Raw genomic sequence first — 18,863 nt, 5'->3', positions numbered from 1 at the left:
ATTGGAGGTGATGCTAAGTAGGTTTTGGACAAGCTTAATGAGACGATGGACGACTTATGGGACAGCCAACCATGTTTTGAACTTTATAAGACTTTTACAATGTTTTTTTTGCTAGTTTTTCTTGTGTATGTAAATCAAAATGCAAACAAGGTGATTGATGTTTTACTTCACAAAAAAAAAAGGTGATTTTTTTTTTATGAAATAAACTATTATTAAACAAGAGTCTATTACAAACCGACTAGAAATCCGAAAATAAAGAGAGAACATCCTGTCATATTTTCTTATGACCATGGGTACGACCCCATTTAGCTAATGCATCAGCATAAGTGTTACAATTACGAGATATATGCGTGAATATAGTGCCTGTAAATTTGTCCTTGATGTCTTTAATCTGATGAATAATACTTTGAGTTTGCCAGTGAAGATTTCCTCCCTTGTCGTTGAACGCTAAGATTATAGCTTGATTATCACTCTCTACGTGCACATACTGAATTTGGAGTTGCAATGCATATTTGAGACTCGATAATATTGCTAAGCTTTCGCATTCTTCCGCATGTTGTCCTCGAACTATGTCTGCCACCGCTATTATGTTGTTAGCCTCTGCATCTCGTATGATGTAACCAATTCCCGCCTGTTCATTAATACTTACAAAAGAAGCAGCCACATTAATCTTCATACATGGTGTCGATGGAGGTCTCCATGTTTGGGTAATGGTTTTTTCCTTACATTTCTTGATGGTACTAGATTCAGTTCTAAGTGGTGTCGTCGAGGTGTTCATGATCCTTTCTATAATTTGTAAAGGATTTTGTTTATTCGTAGTAAAGCAGTTCTCGCGTCTGGCTTTCCACAGGAACCATAATATTTTAGCATAAAGGTTAATATTATCTTCTTCTAGCGGTTTCCATTGCTTAATCCACTGAGTAGTAGTATTGATCGTATCCGTTCTAATATTAAAATTGAACCATATTGCTTTAGCGAAGGAGCAGTGCAGCATAACATTATCGAGAGTCTCCTCTTCGTTACAATTAACACAAGAGTAATTATTGCCAATGAATTTTCCAATCTTTGCTCTAACTGGTAGGCTATTGGTGCAGCATTTCCAAAGAAATAGTTTAATCCGAGGAATGGTATTCATGTTCCATATAAAGAACCAGTCCATCTGATTTTGATTATTATAAATAGTCTGGTTTCGAAGAAAATTATACATGGATTTAAGAGAGAAATTACCTGATTTAGTCAATGTCCATATGGTGTTATCCTCTTCGTTAGGATTAAGGTTAATGCTAAGAATAGATCTGCCAATATCATTGTTAAAACACATATTTATTAAATTAATGTTCCAAGTACCATTCATAATAAGTTGAGAAACCATCTCGAAAGAGCATCCTCTATCGTTAGTGATTGGAGGTGGATGATTAGGTATCCAATAGTCAGTCCAAATATTGATATGCTCACCTTTATTAATACTCCAAAAAATAAGGCTGTCAAGATTATGATGGTATTTGGAAATAGATTTCCAAGTCCAAGAATGATGATTCTTCGGCTGCGTTGGTTTAAGAGAGTTATGAAAGTATTTACCTTTAAGTACTTGAACCCATATAGCTTCCAGATTCTTGACTATGCGCCAATTAAGCTTGTGCAGAAAAGCTTGATTATCGAGCTGAGGAAGACGCAGACCTAGTCCACCCTGATTACGAGGTTTGCAAATTGAATTCCAGTTGATAGTATGAAAGGTTTTGGATTTTCCCCACCAATAAGTCCTTTGAATGGACTCAATGTTGTCACTAATGCCTTTAGGGAGAGCAAAGCACTGCATTTGGTATCGGGGAACAGCTGCTGCGATAGTTGAGATGACTACCGAGCGGCCAGCTTGCGAAAGAAGATGAGTTTGCCATTTGGCAAGTTTATTCTTAATTTGAGTTATGAGGGAATTGAAAGCTTGTTTCTTGTTACGATCAATAAAAAGCTTGGTACCCAAGTATTTATCCCCAGAAGACGACTGATGAACTTTAAGTTCTCGGATAATCATCCGTTCGAATTTCGGGTGCGAGTTTTTAGGAAAAAAGATGTTCGATTTAGCATAATTAATCATCTGCCCCGAAGCCTCGCTGAATTCCTTAAGGATCTGTTTTAGATTGTAAATATTCTCCAGAGAGTTTTGCCCGAAAATGATACAGTCGTCAGCAAAGAGAAGATGCTTGATAGCGAGGCTAGAGTGAGGAATGGGAAAGCCAATGAAAGAAGACTCGTTGTGGTTCTTCTCTAAAAGAAGACTAAGACCTTCCATCGCAATGGCAAAAAGAAAAGGAGAAAGAGGATCGCCCTGCCTAATTCTCCTGCTCACATTGAAAGTGCTGCGCGGGCGTCCATTGATAAGAACCGCCATAGAACTAGAGGTGATGCAGGTCTGGATGAGATTGATCCAAGAGCTAGAGAACCCCATCAAGTTCATAACCTTATTCAGATAACTTCATTCAATTTTGTCAAAAGCTTTAGACATGTCTAACTTAAGACCGAAGTAGCTTTTGGCGCCCTTAACTTTTTTGAAAGAATGAATGAGTTCTTGACTGAACATCAGAGATTTGAGGGAAGAAGAAGTCCTTAAGCTTAGTAGACATCGAAGAACCTGCCGTGGTGGAAATCTGCTGAATATGGTTAGCGAAAATCGACGCTATTTCAGTTTCATCATTAGCCCAGGTATTATCGTGCCTCTTAATGGCCAGAATCTTATTTTTACGCAGTCTAGTGGTGGCTTTGGCATGAAAAAATTGGGTGTTTCTATCACCTAAGTTGATGTTAGCTATTCTGGATTTCTCCTTCCATAAACTCTCTTGCTGAAGAAGAAGATTTTCAATTTGAGAGTAGGTGGTTCTGAATTCTTCAGCATTTTTAATCCTCTGAAGGTTGTGGGTAAGCTGTTTGATGTTATTGTCAAGATTGCCAAAAACTTCTTTGTTCCATTTAGAGAGCTTAATGGCCAGAAAGTTAAGCTTGGAATGAATAGGGTTAGGGATAGAAAGCCAATTAGATTTGATGAAGCTAGCACAATTGGGATGAGACATCCAAGTACGAATGAATTTGAAGGGTTTTCGGCCCTTATTAGATTGATTATCGGTGGATAGCAGAATAGGATTGTGATCAGAACCGAGAGTGTCCAGATGATTAATCCGAGAATGAGGGTAATTGATGAGCCAATTATAGCTAGCCACTGCTCTATCCAGCCTTTCTTCAATCAGATTACCAGCAAATTATCTATTAGTCCAGGTAAACGGATAACCAATAAAACCTAGGTCATGAAGGCCTAGATTATTGATAATGTTCTTATGTTGTTTGATAGTGGGAAGATGAGCCGGTTGACCTCCAGACTTCTCAGAAGAATCGAGAATACAGTTAAGATCTCCAATGACAATCCAAGGAGTGTCATCTTTAGGAGCCAAGTGAGCCAATTTATCCCAAGGTTTCATCTTATTATTTTTATAAGGACACTCATAGAAACCTGTGAGATAACTTTTATTACCCGAGACTGCCTGAGTGCTTTGAACGTGAATCATGTTCTGATCCGCATATATAATTTCCATGTCATAGTTGGTATTCCAGAAAAGGCCTAGCCCTCCTGCTTTATTAACTGGTTCTATAATATGCTTGTTGTAAATATTATGAGTATTTAGCATTTGGTCTATGTTCACATTCATGCATTTAGTTTCTGACAAAAAGATTATGTCATGGTATGATCTTTAATCAGTCTGAGAAGATGCTTACGATTAGCAAAGTTATTGCATCCTCTCACATACCAGGCTAGAAGCTTAAGATCCATTAAGGCCAGAGGAAATGGGATAAAATCAATATCAAAGAAGACGGTTAAAATATCACACCCCACCAAAACCGAAGAGACAAACCAACACCACTTAAAGGCACCGCGGAAGAGTCTCTAAACTAATCCGGTACAAGTACTAGAGGCAAACTAGTGTGGCCTACAACTATCACTTCTATCTATAGATACCACAGACAAGAGATCTAACCAACCTAGTACCAAACAACTTCTAAGGAGTGCACCTAAACTAAAATGCCAATAGAAGACGCCATAAGGAAACCCCAGAACTAAGCTATCGATCTAGCGACACCCTGAACAACCAACTACTAGCACAGACCAGCCCAGTTCTAGAGGCACCCTGAACCTGAACAACTAAGGAGTGCGCCTAAACAAAAGCCAATAGAAGCCACCAAATTGAAACCCCAGAACTAAGCTGTCGATCTAGAGGCACCTACCAAAAGTCAAAGCACTAAACAACTCCTAACCAGGCCACTTCAAACTCCGATCTCACCCTCTAAGTAAAAACCACTCACTGATCTAGGTTCAAAACAAAACTAGTACTCTACTCTAGGAGCACTAAAAGAAGAAGAACTCTATGACAAGAAAATGCAAACCGAAACTAACAGACGAAACAACACTCAATATAAAGAACTAAGAGAGACAAGAAAGAGAAAAGATAATTAAAACTAATAGAAGAAACAACACCAAAAATAAAGAACTAAGAGAGACAAGAAAGAAAGACAAGGAAGAGATACTAAAACAGAAACTAAGATTATATAGCAATACATAAGATAAGAACATAAAGAAAGGACACCAAGTCTGTCCTCATTCTCAGACCCAACCAAAGAGGAAAGGGACGAAGACTGGAGTGTCTAGTACCACTCCAGCTTAGACTCCTTTATATTAACACCAAAAAGAGTCCACTAAGACCACGAGTCTATGAAGAATGAAAACAGACTCTAACATCGACTACAACCATATAACATAACAAGAAAAGAACAGAACACAACAACAGACCCACAACATAAAAACTAGACACGACTGAACCCTACTCCCCAAGCACAAATGAAGCCAAGTCAGTGAGAAGACGAGATGGAAAGTGCAGCTTCATCCCTATCACCTGCATGCGTAATGATGTTCAAGCTCTGATCTAATAGCAATGACTCTTGAAGCAACCTCCTCACTTCCAAGTTCTCTATCATAGGAGTGTCTTCGAAAGAATTATCATCAGATACAATAGAGATGCCCTCTGAAGAAGGTCTGGAATGATCTCGAATTCTCTTACCCGAAGAAGGAAAGAGAAGGTGAGGTGGGATCACACGCTGAACTGGAGAAGGTGGAGGGGCCAACAACAAAGGTGGTTCATGAGCTTCTACATTAAGATCCACTAAGATATCATCCATATGATCCTCATTGGAGCTGTTCTCACCCTCTGTGGAGTTATAAAATATAGGACAGTTGCTAATAGGGTGCTCAATGATACGACAAAGTTGGCATATTGCCCCAGGGAATTTCTGATAGCTAATCTTTATCTCTTTCTCTCCATCAGAGAAAATGGGATTGATCACAGCAAGAAGAGGGGTACGGATATCATAAAGGAAATGAACTCGCACGGTATTGTTATTAACCCTACCAAAGTTACGAGGCTTAATACTGATGATCTTACCCATACAGCTAAAAATGAAGTCGAAATCCTCTCGATTCTGTATGGCCTGAGGCACTTTGTAAAGAGTACAACGCTTGGGTTCATAGAAGAGGTCATCTGTGGGTTCAGTAAGAGGAAATTCTACAACCTTGAGGACCAAAAGCATAACTCTCAGCACCCATGGACGACCAAAGTTCAATGCATCCATCACGAATTGGCTTTTAGGCTTGATGATGAACGTATTAACAGGACCCTCTGAAGGATAGTAATCACAGTCCCTAAAGAATCTGGACTGGGGAAAAAGCATCTTCTTGATAAAAGTCATCCCAACATCATAAGGGCAAACCCACCTTCCTATGAAACCCTGGTTGATCGGTTGAAGTTCTTGTTTGGAGGAAGGTTTTGAGAATTTTAAAGTGAGTTTGCCATGAGTAGCAAGAGAGTACTGGGCAGCCATTGAAAGGAGAATAGAAAGTAAAGTGAGAACAAGATGATAGATATCAGAGGCACTCCAAGTCGAGGTTAAATAGAGGAGAGGAAGGAGAGAGAGGACAAACACATCCGGCCATTTTAGAATCATTGCTATGCATGCATAATCCTCGGGAATCAGCTGCACTTCCAATCTGTCTACTCACTTAGGGTTATAGTAGCTGATGACATGAATTAGGGGAGAATAGAAATTGACCTCAAAACCAGAGCAACAGACCAAAAAAACCGGCGGAATGAATGAAAACCGCGCTAAAGGAAGAGGAAACGTTAGGGCTTACCTTTACGTGTTGGTTGACGTCGTTCTTGTTCTTGGGATTGGATGCAACGTGTTGATTTTTGTCGTTGTTGAGCTTAAATAGATGTGATTATTCTCCCTTGAAAAACGAATCCCCCAATTACTAGGGTTTGTGATCTTGGACGATTGATCTGCGCGTGACTCGATGTGCTAATTTGGTTTGTCGTTGGTGAGTTGAAATGGAGGAGGTAGTTTAAGCAATTAATTGCTGTTGGACGGTAGAAGCAGAATGGTTGAGTGATGGAAGATTTCGCTGCTAGGGTTTATGGTTTGGATAAGAAGGTGATTGATGTTGATGTAGAGGAATTGGCCGAGAAATACATGGATGAGATCGAAGCGGCCAAATACAAGGGTGACAGACTAAAACGGCCAAAATCGAAGCTACGGGTGTCGGAATTGGACGAAATTTTGAGGGATGGTGCGAAATAGCGTTCCGGTCATTCGTTGTTGGTCCGCCTCAACGGGCCCACTTTGAGGGGCAAATTCCATCGTTTAGGGCCTCAAAACGGACTTTTACTAGTTTTTTTTCTATTTTTGGTAATTGTTTTCAGTTTAAGATTTCTACTATTCTAGTATTTTATTTTTTAGGAGTTTCTATTGGAGTTTGACCAAGATTAGGAAACCCTAAGTCTATATAATGAGGGCTTAGAAGTTGTTTCAGTCATTCATTCAATCAATAAAATTCAGTATTTTTAGTATTCTTGTTATCAATTTCGGTTCAATAGTCTTTAGACGGAGTTCTAAGACTTTTTATCAGTTTTCCGCTGCGTCAGATGTTTTAGTTAGGAAAACTACATCGTGTAATGTAAAATTCATTTGGCACATGTTCATGATTAGTTCTTTTTCTTCTTCTTCTTCTTCTCCTCCCAGGGCCGGCCCTGGCCCAAAGCGAGCAAAGCCTCGCTTTGGGCCACCAAATTTTGGGGGCCACATATTGTGTGGGCTGCCTATAGGATTTTTACTACTTGAGCTTTTTAACTTAAGGCCAGTAGTAATTAACGTAAGGGCCCATATTCAAATGCGTACCTCTCATTCCTTTTCATTGTCTTAAAAGAGTGGGCCCCACTAAAGCTTTGTACATATGAACAAATAAACCCTAGATCTGAATATGTCTCCTTTTACTCCCTACTCACTTACTCAGTACTCACCCATCACCTGACTCTAATTCCTATGAAAAATTCAACTGCTAGGCCACTGACTTTCACCCCAGCCATGTCTCTCCCCGTTTAATACATAGGTATTTATTTTATTATGTACTGTATTACAATATTAGTTGACTATCAATGTTTGAATAATAAAATAAAATGACTTTTTCAAATACATCTAGCTTTATTCTTTTTTCTACTTTTATAATTAAAATTTATTTCATTAATGTTCATTATTTGTTATTGTTTGAGGTAATTATAATTTGAATTCAATTTATATTGCGCTATCGAAGTAAAATAAGCTTAGTTTCATGTTTAGATGGTTAGATCATTGTTTGTTGTGTTCAAATTACTTTAGTTACGTTCAAGTTCGGTCAAATAAGAGTTGTAATAAATTAGGTATTTTCAACACTTCCAAATACGAAAAACTCTTTAGGAACAATCAAAATTTTCTCAGAAGATGAGGTTTGAGAATTTGGGTGGCTAGTAGCAAAAAAGAATTGGTCCTTTCTCCGACAGAAAAGCGTAAAACTGATGTTATATACACAATGATGTTACAGTATGAGAACTATAATTACCTCTTTACTTCAAGTCGTTAAATGAAGTTCTAATGTTATGGTGCTTAAACTAAGGGGTTTGGAAAACAAAATACATAATGGACCGCATATCCCCTGATCTTGTTTTAGCATCACAAAAAGTGAACCCAAGTCTCGCTGGCAAACTATTGGGATAAATTTATCCAAACTTAATATGAGAATGACATTATATATGCATTTTGGAATGAAGTTTGGAAGATGTAAAACAAACATATTTTCACATGATGAGCTTAGTGTCCAACGTAAGGTTCAGAAGAGCGTAAGAGGAATTCTGAATTCGTGTATAACGCAGAGGGCCCCATTTTGGAATTTCGCTTCGGGCCACCATAAAGTCAGGGTCGGCCCTGTCTCCTCCTCTCCCTTTCTTGTCGAGCGACTTTCCACTGGCGACCCAATGAATGTAGAAGAGGGAATAAAGAGAGTAAAGAGAAAATTAACTGTTAAATTTGACAAATAAATGACGGACCGAAATATATATATAAAAAAAAGAAGAAGTTGTAGTAGAAGTTGGTCATCTCTAGGGACCTATTTGGGTGAGTTGGTTCATTAGTGGGGCTAAAATGAAATTAACCCGAAATTATACCTCACCGCTTTAACTGCCATAATCAGATACTTCCTTCCCCACTCATCCTCATTCCCCAAACTGCTTCCAACTTTCTTCTTACTTTTCATTTTAACTCTTCTTCCAATCACGAAACTTTAACCCTAATTTTCTTGAGTGTTTTCTTGTAGTAGATGGGAACCGAAGGTGACAAGGTCCTTGGTAGGTCTCTAAACCCTACATGATTTTGACATGCTAATTTAATGATAATTTGGGATTTTCCTTTATATTCTTCTGCAAAAATTTTACAGTTTTACCTCTTTTTAGTCAATACATTTTCATCTTCTTCTGAACATATTTCATCAATAGCGTAATTAAATCTAGGGTTTTGGTCTTTTAAGTTCAGATTTAAGTTCAATTCTGGGTAATCATCTCTTGATAATATGTGCTGTTTGAACCTAATTTCTTGTTTTGCTTATTTGATTTTCTAGTCTTTTGCCCTTTTGCATTGATTGTTGTTTCATGAAATCTGCGATTTCGAGTTTTCATTCTGTTTGTAATTTAGAGTTTGCTTCTTTGGATGATCTATTTCTATGGTAGATCCTGAAGTTTATCTCATGGAATTGTGGATTGTAGTTTAGTTCCTCTAAGGTCATAACTAATTGAAATGTGGAGTTGGTCTGCATACCTAGTTGTGAAAATTAAGTCTAGACTACAATGTTGGGAGAGATTCAGTTCAAGGAAGAATTTTCTAATGATAAGATACGTGATATTAGATGGATCGAAATAAAGAGATATTATAAGACTCTATCTTAGGTGCCATTTTTTTTCGGATCTGAATCTGAAATCTGAAATGATTATATATGTAATTTTATTTGTTTTGAAATTTGAATGCTTTCAGCTTTCAGAACAAGTTTGAATATGAAACAAAGACCTGTTTTAAGGTCTAAATTGATTAGAGTAAACACATGCAAGTACTCAAACTATACAAGTACACATTATTTATTTCGGAGTTCAGGTTCAGATTTAACCAAAAAACAAATAGCACCTTGGTTAATCAGAAAATGAGATTTTTGATGTCACATTTGGTGGTTTAACAGGAAACATTCACTCCCATTTATGTTTTAGTAATTGGGTTCAACCACTGGTAAAACGGGAATTCATAAAAGTCTTCTTGGAAAATAAAAGAAACGAATCTCATTAGACTAACTACGGACATGGGTTGTTAAGATGTGCTATTTTTGCATTACTGGGTAGGTTAGTGAACTGAGCTAGTGTTGGGGCTTGTCAGCTAAAAATTTTGATAACATAGTCAATACCTGAAATTATTACGATAAATTTTTGATCTTGAAATTACTTATTAGCATTTATTTTTTCATGTTCACTATTTTTTTGGGAAGTAGGAGGACTATTTGTTCCAGTATCATCTATTGTTTCTTAATGAAAAAATCACAAATAACATCTCGATTGCCTCTGTCCGGTTAATCATTAGGAGCGTGCACTTAGAAAATCAATAATTTCTGAGTGATCTAAAGTTTTGAGAAATAAATCTTACTCCTTTTCATTCTGCAGTCCCTAGAAATTTTAGGTTGTTGGAGGAGCTCGAGAGAGGGGAAAAGGGAATTGGAGATGGAACTGTCAGTTATGGCATGGATGACGCTGATGACATACTCATGCGGTCATGGACCGGAACCATCATTGGACCTCCCGATGTAAGTTTGTGCATTACTTACTAATGTTAAGCTACTATTTCTTTGCTCTAAACATTGCAGTAACAGGTGGATAAGTCTTTTCGCCATTAGAATTTCGTACACATATGTTTTTCTACCCAGTTGTCATGCTTTTGTTTTACCAATTTAAGTTTTTATGTATTTAAAGTGTAAGAATGACAAGAATGATTCGGGGGTATTGTTCTTCTCATCTGAGAGGGCAGCTCAAATGCTACGGTGCTACCTATTCAACTATAGGCTCAAGTGATGCTATTCACGGCTCAATTTCCTCTAGCAGCTCTTAATAACTACTTGTATGCTCCAATTTGTATCATGGAATTCATTTCTATCATATAATTTATTGGAAATGTTATTGTAGTGTTAAATCAATAGCTTTTGAGTTCGGGACTCTGTCTCAGCTCCATGTATGCGTGTCTAGCATGGTGGTTGGGGACTTGGTGTGTGCGTGTTTAAATTTTGTACATTTCTCTCACCTATTTTGCTCTCCATACAAACCTTAACTTAGCGGGAAATAATTAATAAAAATAAAAGGGTGAGTTTGAGCTGTGCTCACCAAGCTCAGGCTACTCGCTTACTTCGAGTTAAACAGGAGTCCGCTACTTAGTGTCATCTAGGCAGCTCCAAGATTAATTAGCATGATTTCATCATTAAATACCATTAGTTATTACTTAGTGTCAGACTTTCTAATTAGCAGCATATATGTTTGTAAGCACGGTCTCCTCATCACTTTATGTAATATCCCGATTTCGTTCTCTTCACTGTTGATGGATCTTTTCTTGATACTGATATATCGTGAATTACTCGTTTGCTTATGATCGCTAGACTGTTCACGACGGACGAATCTACCAACTGAAACTGTTCTGTGACGAAGATTACCCAGATAACCCACCAACTGTTGGGTTTCAGACACGGATAAACATGACTTGTGTGAACCAAGAAACTGGAATGGTAAGTAATTTTCGTCCAGATGAGTTCTAAGTCTTCCTTGCTCCCAAAAACTTGAGCCAACCCTAATAGGTTACTTACACATTTACCAGGTCGATCCCAGCCAATTCCCGATGCTTGCTAATTGGCAGAGGGAGTGCACAATGGAGGATATATTGACCCAGTTAAAGAAAGAAATGATGTCTCCACAGAATCGGAAGTTATCTCAACCTCCTGAAGGTAAATTCACATCTTATTTCCAACTCTATCTAATAAACACATACTACTGTGATTTTCTCGAAATTCTTGAATGAACTATTATACAATTCTAGGTCTTGCCCAAGTAACTATGATATCTAGATTGCATGAAATCCGTAAATCAGTCTTTGATTGTGTGATTTGCAAAATCCGACATATTTCTTGTAATGTTGTAAGATGGTCTATTCTTAAATAACGAGGAAGGAAGATTTGGAGTTTTGTTTATCATATAGTGATTTGTGTCTGCAGGTAATGAAGAAGGAAGAGTGGATCAAAAGGGACTAGTGCTAAAGTGTGCTATTCTTTGAATAAATTCGGACAATTGAAGTAGTTAATGTATATATAAGGTTATCACGAAATAGATGAAAGTTGTTTTAACCTCAATATCTCAGAGAAGTGATGAATTAGTGAACATGGTGTACTAGAACAACCAAATATATACATTAATTAAACACCTAAAAGTTGCAAAAGAAAAACTATATATATGTTACTTACGGATTCTCTTGTTTCTTTCTTGATATACTAGGTGTCCACCGCGTCCTACGGACGCGGTACATCCCTTTTGGCTAACGCCTTCGAGATAGAACGTCGAAGTCAATTCCTTCTGAGTGGTGCACGAATATCGAGGCGGTGCGTATACCGAGACGTTTATGCGTCGCAAAATTCATCTCTACACCAATCCAACATCATACAGTGACATGTGATTCGCATTTACTATGCGAATCACAACTCTCTCCTAATCTTACATGGTTTAGAAATGACTTCTGAGACGCATAAACGTCTCGGTATACGCACCGCCTCGATATTCGTGCACCACTCAGAAGGAATTGACTTCGACGTTCTATCTCGAAGGCGTTAGCCAAAAGGGATGTACCGCGTCCGTAGGACGCGGTGGACACCTAGTTGTTAAAAGAAGGGATAAGCAATTCATCAGATTATAAAAACATTGGACTACATTCGCTATTCTATCATTCTCCTCTAAAAATAATTAATAACTAAAAATTAAATCCTCTATAATTCATTAATTTGTAAGTACAAAACTGATAGAAAATTAAAGCTATTAATAGAGTGAAATAATTAGGTTCTTACTGAGTCAACATATTTGACCGTATCTTTGTCAAAATTCAACAATTATTATGAAAATAGTTGTAATATATCTAATTAATTACATGAAGATTTTTTACACCAACAATATGTTAAAAATATACGGCAAATTACATAGTTCTTTCCAGAGAACTCTCTCACTCAAAACAAAAAAGAAAACAAAGATTTACAATGTATAGTTAAAATTATTATTTGAACTGAACAACAATTACAAAGACCTTAACTTTTATCGTTATACTAAACCATTTACATTAAAGAGATGGAAAGATGGAGAAATAATAAATTGATGAAGAATAATTACAGATAGGAGAAAGAATTAGAAAGAAAGAACTAAAGAGTTACATTGTGACAATTATATATCAACCCAGTTACATTTGGAATAAGATCAAGAGTGAAAAAGATTAATGCACAATGCCTTCTCTCGCTGGAGCCTGAAACATATGAAATCTATATTACTTTTGAAATCACTTGCAATGACAAAGTAGAATGAAATCTAAGGGAAGAAAAATCTAAGAGAAGAAAAAAGAAGCACATAACGAAAACAATAACAAAAGTGGAGTAAGAGTACCAAAGTGAGCAAAAGTATTAAAGGAAACCCACTTCTTCATCTCTATGTCACTTCAAAGTCCTGCACATTAAAAAATAAGTGAAAAGAAAAACGAAAATTAATATGGGAAGTCACTACGAAATGAGATAATTAAAATGAGAACTTAAAATCGACGAACAATGGAGAAATAATTAAAATGAGAACTAAGAAATACACCGAGAGATTGAGAGGGATGATTTGAATCCAATTCAATTTAAAATTTACACAATAAAGTTAAGAGCAAAGTGGCTATAATTTCTATCTAAAAATGACATAAAAATTATAAAATAAACAGATAAACTTACCAATAGAAAAATTTGTATCTTGAGTGTTTAGAAGAAGAGAGAAAAAGAGATCGAAAACAAATGAATGAGTTGCCAGGAGAAAATAACTGTGGGATATATGAATGAGTTGCCAGGAGAAAATAACTGTGGGATATATAAGTTTGAAAAAATAACTGTACATGAGATATTAATGGGAGAAAATCGAGAGACATTTCAATATTAAAGTTGTGAAATTAACCAGTTTAATTTCAATGTGTGAAGACGTGGGAGAATATTATAGTGAGATATTAATGGGAGAAAACTGGTTAGAAATAACATAACCGGGAGAGAGTAATGGGAGAAAATGAAAACTAACCAAGAGAAAATAAAGGAATTAGTTATATTCAAATTTGTATTTATCTATTGACATTATTACCCTTTTGTTTTGATTCAAATTACAGGGAGAGAATTTTATATCATCCGTCGGATGTGTTCCCAACCAAATCTCTAAAATAAAATGGACGGCCAGACTTATACCCTGAATAACTACTGAGTTGTTTTATTATAAGAGATGTTATTTTTGGGAAACAGTAAGATTTGGACGGGATCTCTTTTGGGTGTGGAGAGACTTGGACGACGATCTCTCATGTGAATGGAGAGACGTAAACCAATATGAGCTTCACTGTGACGCCCCGTGTTCCAAATCACGGTTTGCCCGGCAGTTTATAAAAGAAACTCGGTCTAAGACTCACTAAAACCAGTTTCAAATATAAACCCAAGCCAAAACTCTCATCACGGGTTACAAATCAAGAACAAACACAGCAGAAAATCAAAATAGTTTAAACCTTTTGAAAATATGCTCGAAAATATGTAACCCAAAATAGTTTTCATAAAGAGAAAAAACAACTTGAATTCATGTTTATAAAAAGTTCACAGAAGAGACTGAATTTGGACAGAGTCTCCTCTATAAATTGAACATATCAAACCTGAAAAACCTGTCAAACATTCATACATATCTCACAAACTTCTAAATAACAATAGCATCAAATAAAAAGTGATAATGTGCATACTATTTACATGTGTACAATCACAAACAAGTGAGAGAACGATCCTAACTATTATAGATGATACACATATAATATTAACGTTGTGATTATGTTGAAAATATAATAGAAATTATAATCTTACATAATGTGAACCGTCGAAGTAAACTATGTCACTCCGGGTCACCAATACCTGCAACTGAACAACAACAAATAGGAATGAGATAACCCGAAGGTCAGCTCAGTAGGATACCTAGACATCCTACCCGCACCACACACATCAACATTTTAATATATTAATAGTTATAAGTGTTACATATATACAGATATATATACAGAGATATCAATATGCACACGAAGCAAAACAATATAGCAAGATAATTCTTCTAGCTTACCAAGATCACGACTGAATACGCCCTCAGTCGGGGTCACCTACTATTCGGCTAGGAAGAACCGGTAGGCCTTTGTTAGTGCGTAGGCAGGCGGCGCCTTATCGAACGTTTGACTACTGCAGTGTACACATGGATCCACGTAATACCCCGGTAAGAGCTTCCGTAACTCTCCCTTCGTCATCATCGCCCATCGGGCTGGCTTGTGATCTCGATACGCATCAAATAGTAAATCTCACCCAAACAATGATACGCTTAGAATATGTCATGACTTACCCAGACGACTATAAGAGCATCGTCGTGTAGCAGAGCCATATACCCACGGCGATACAATTATCTCATCTTGAGGCGCGTCCTATCTCCGGCCAGATCTGACGCTTCCTCGCAAGGTAACTCATTGACCATTCGAAGAATACCCAAACATATGCATGAACCTATAATAGTATTAAATGATTTGATAGGCTCCCAAAGCTACAAGAATAGAGCCCTCCTAAAGGTCCCATCAACCCAAAGGAGAAGAGCGTTCTCATGTCTCAAGGTAGGGTAAACCCTGTTTAAAGCCAAGCTTTTACAAGTGTCCACTTTCAGAGAATTAGTATTTTCTTATTAAGAAAACTCGGGTAAACACCCTCTCTTATTTCGGTGAAAACATTGTAAGTATCAATCACAACAGAATTCAAACCACACACACCAGTGGTTTAGCAGAATAAATAAACAAGCATGGCATTGGGTCAGTCCCCTAATCACTCCAAGGGTCGGAATACCCCAACTCCCATCCTCTCCGGACCCCATTCCGGGTAAACTAGAATGGTCGTTACCAAACGGCTGGCCACGCACCGAGTGTAACCCTTGACATAATTCATGGCTAATCCATAACATAAAATAAACAAGGGGACCAACCAATGCCCGTGGTAAAACAACCATTACACGTAACACAGATCAAGCGATTCCGCCTCCATGTTATACACGCAGCTCAAGCGATTCCGCCACCACGTGTTTACAATTCACACAAAACGATCACACAGATCAAGCGATTCCGCCTCCATGTGATTATTTTTCAGAAAAACCAATTTATTTTGAAAAGAGAAACATCCATAACATAGAGTACACCACATACATACATATCATACCATATCATATCATAAATTGAACTAGAGAACTATAAAAAGAAGAAAATGACTATATATATAATGGTGAAACGGGGAATACCCGTGCTTCAAGTAAGATTCATAGGATCCTACCTCTTCTTGCGCTTCCAATGGTGCTTCTGACTAAGCTCCACTTCTCCTCGAACTCCCTATTGTAGTTCATTAGCCCTACTGAAATATGAAAGGGCAAAACAGTCATTTGACAGTTACATAACTGTCAAGAGTCCTCTTGCAGAGCACGAATGCATAAAATGAATGAAGCTATACTAGAAATGTCCTATCGGCACTAAAGAGATCACTGAGACGTCCCATCGAATAACTGAAATACGAACAAATCAACCAACCAACTTCCCACAAACTCTATTTTACATTTCCGATATCTCATAAGCTGACAAATTTTATAACGAACCAAATACTATGAATCTTGAACTACCAAATCATAAAATGAACCTAATGTTACGAATCCATAACTCAACCTATCCATTTATGTTAATGGCAAGGTTTGGGTAACCATCTCTATTCCAATTCATTATATAAACTGATCCAAATATCAAATTTGAGCCGTAAAATAATTCGGCAGCAACCCGTCTATATATGAACACCCCAAAATAGTCTACAATCTTCTAAACATGTTTCTGAACACAAACCATTCGAAGAAATATAACTATAACTATCCCAAATAGCTCTAAATTACGAACCCAAAAGATATTAGACCCAACTATACAGTTATCGAAATAACCATCAAATAACCACCAAATACGGACGAAATTGAAAATTCTGAACCGGTAAATATGTAGAACGAGTCGAATAGAATTACCTGAAACAAATCTCATCGAATTTGAACCTTCGAACGCGAAATAATCGACAAACAAAGCTTATATCCCTCGAAGCCCTAATTTCCAGTCGTTACTACCTTCTCTGATGGTTTGTAAATAAGTTTGACAAAGAAATAAAAAAAAATAAGAATATAAAGGTGTGGTGTTTGGTGGCAATTGATTCTACGTGTAAACAGGAAGTGGGGTTAGGCGTTGGGAAGTAAGGGAAAGTGGGGCGCCACATGTCGTTAAACAAAGTGGCCATGAATTTAATTTAGTTTTAGGTCCTCAATTTATACATACTTCACACGCAAGTGCCGCCATATTCATATCCAACTAGTTCAGCCCCTATTAATTACTTTTTGACCCCTGTTTAGCCTTTCGTTTATTCTTCATCCCACCACTAACCAAGAAGAAAATATATCGCCCTTATTAATTCGATCACGAACAAAACTACCTAATACGGAACGATAGACCGACAATGTCCGATCTTTACATGTGACTAGTCAAAATTCTTGATTTCTCGATCTCTATCCAATGAACGGTCTAGCTCAACCAAATAACTATTCAAAGTCAAATCTCAAAACAAACGCCTAGCTCCATTCGACATTCCAACTCATCCGATTCTCGGACTCGAAAGTTTGGGCGCTACAATACTACCCCCCTTAATTGGAATTTCGTCCTCGAAATTCGAAGAATGTATATAATGAAACAACACCTGCCAATATCAACACAATCTGTCACAAGAGTCAACCAAGACACAACCCTGTTCCGACGCAGACCTAGACTTCTGTAACCTGTAAATTTCTTAAGATTCCCTTATTCCTAATGGTATTTCACCAAAGTCAGAATCTCCAGAACTTTTCTATTGTGACATTTTGACATAAGAAGAGAGTCGACCCTAATACTCAAGAATCTTTATTGATAATCAACAAAACTCTCTTATCCTTTCTACCAATCTGAACCACAAAGATCTACAACTCAAACTTGCAAATGATGACAAACACAAGCTACCAAACAAAAACTCAAATGACATCAATCTAATGAGAATAAACCGAGTGTTGGTGTTGTTGTGAGAAAACACTGACACATGAAAATACTTGCGCCACAATACTCCGTCGGTTCGAACAAAAGACATATTACATATACTCTAATATCTGAATATCCTATTTTCTTAAAACACCTGTCGAGAAATGGATATAAAATTCAATCTGGCAGCCCTGTAAATAACTCCATCAGTCAAAACAACTATCGAACTCTTATCCAAAGTAGTCCACACTAAAATCTGAGAAATCTAACAATTCACTAGATAATGCAATGAACCCTTGATGAGTAATCTGTCGATCCCATTTTCACCAGCGACTGCGATGATATAAATCTGACTATATGCTAAGAAGTCAACTAACCAACCTCATTTATTCTTCTCCTTAGTTCTATCTACCAACTCTGATCTTGAGAAAAAACTATATCATTTCTGAAGTCACAAACTCACTGCATCTAACAAAAACCAATCTGGCTAAACTCTATAAACAAACTAGATCCAATCCTTCATATCCCAAATTCTTCTACATAACCACACAACTTAAGGATATTCAATAACAATAACTATCCTTCATATGAAGAGATAAAGAAAAATGAAGACCTCTATAATCTATATATAAGAATAAGTTCTCGTTGATCCCATATCCTCAAAGAAAATACCATTCTCGATAATATAAGAAAATACCGTTGTCCATAATATAATAAAATAAAGAATGAAGACCTCCATAATCTATCTATAAGTATAAGTTGCCGTTGATCACACATCCTCAGAAAATATCGTTCTCAGTAATATAAGAAATACCGTTGGTTCGATAAAATAAGAAAATAAAGAATGAAGACATCTATAATAAATTCAAGTCAACATTGGCGTTGACACTATAATCTCAAGAAAAATATAGTTGTTGTCGATAAGATGATAAAATTAAAATAGAAGACCACTATAATATCTATACAAGTCATAAATAAACCAACCCTGAAAAAAATTCTGCAATAACTTAGAACTCCCGATACTCCTGACACCCAACACTATCTCAATCCAT

At 36.9% G+C, this 18,863-nt stretch overlaps 2 protein-coding genes and 1 long non-coding RNA gene across 3 annotated transcripts; 1 reads left to right on the top strand and 2 right to left on the bottom strand.

The window, feature by feature from the left end:
- Positions 1 to 2,534: 2,534 nt before the first annotated feature.
- Positions 2,535 to 3,692, bottom strand: LOC147563683 (uncharacterized). The gene is made up of 2 exons (XM_086657435.1): positions 3,359 to 3,692; positions 2,535 to 3,226 (listed from the first exon to the last, which is right to left on the bottom strand). The coding sequence occupies exons 1-2, from the start codon at positions 3,690 to 3,692 to the stop codon at positions 2,535 to 2,537; spliced, it is 1,026 nt and encodes a 341-aa protein (XP_086513561.1).
- Positions 3,693 to 8,588: 4,896 nt separating this feature from the next.
- MMZ2 (MMS ZWEI homolog 2) lies at positions 8,589 to 11,939 on the top strand. Its single transcript, XM_086639724.1, has 5 exons — positions 8,589 to 8,744; positions 10,095 to 10,234; positions 11,075 to 11,200; positions 11,290 to 11,416; positions 11,684 to 11,939. Exons 1-5 carry the CDS (start codon positions 8,717 to 8,719, stop codon positions 11,740 to 11,742), a joined length of 480 nt encoding a protein of 159 aa, XP_086495850.1. The 5' UTR covers positions 8,589 to 8,716; the 3' UTR covers positions 11,743 to 11,939.
- Positions 11,940 to 12,703: 764 nt separating this feature from the next.
- On the bottom strand, positions 12,704 to 16,891 carry LOC147563681 (uncharacterized). Its single transcript, XR_015225031.1, has 5 exons — positions 16,785 to 16,891; positions 16,061 to 16,138; positions 14,576 to 14,629; positions 13,107 to 13,166; positions 12,704 to 12,969 (listed from the first exon to the last, which is right to left on the bottom strand). It is a non-coding gene; the product is annotated as an uncharacterized LOC147563681 (long non-coding RNA).
- Positions 16,892 to 18,863: the final 1,972 nt, after the last annotated feature.

Source organism: Eschscholzia californica, unplaced genomic scaffold, assembly GCF_041429995.1.
Source record: "Eschscholzia californica isolate CP2 unplaced genomic scaffold, dmEscCali1.0.p SCAF_1, whole genome shotgun sequence".
Lineage (NCBI taxonomy): Eukaryota > Viridiplantae > Streptophyta > Magnoliopsida > Ranunculales > Papaveraceae > Eschscholzia > Eschscholzia californica.
The sequence above is the reverse complement of the archived record's forward strand: the minus strand, read 5'-3'. Positions and strand labels throughout refer to the sequence as shown.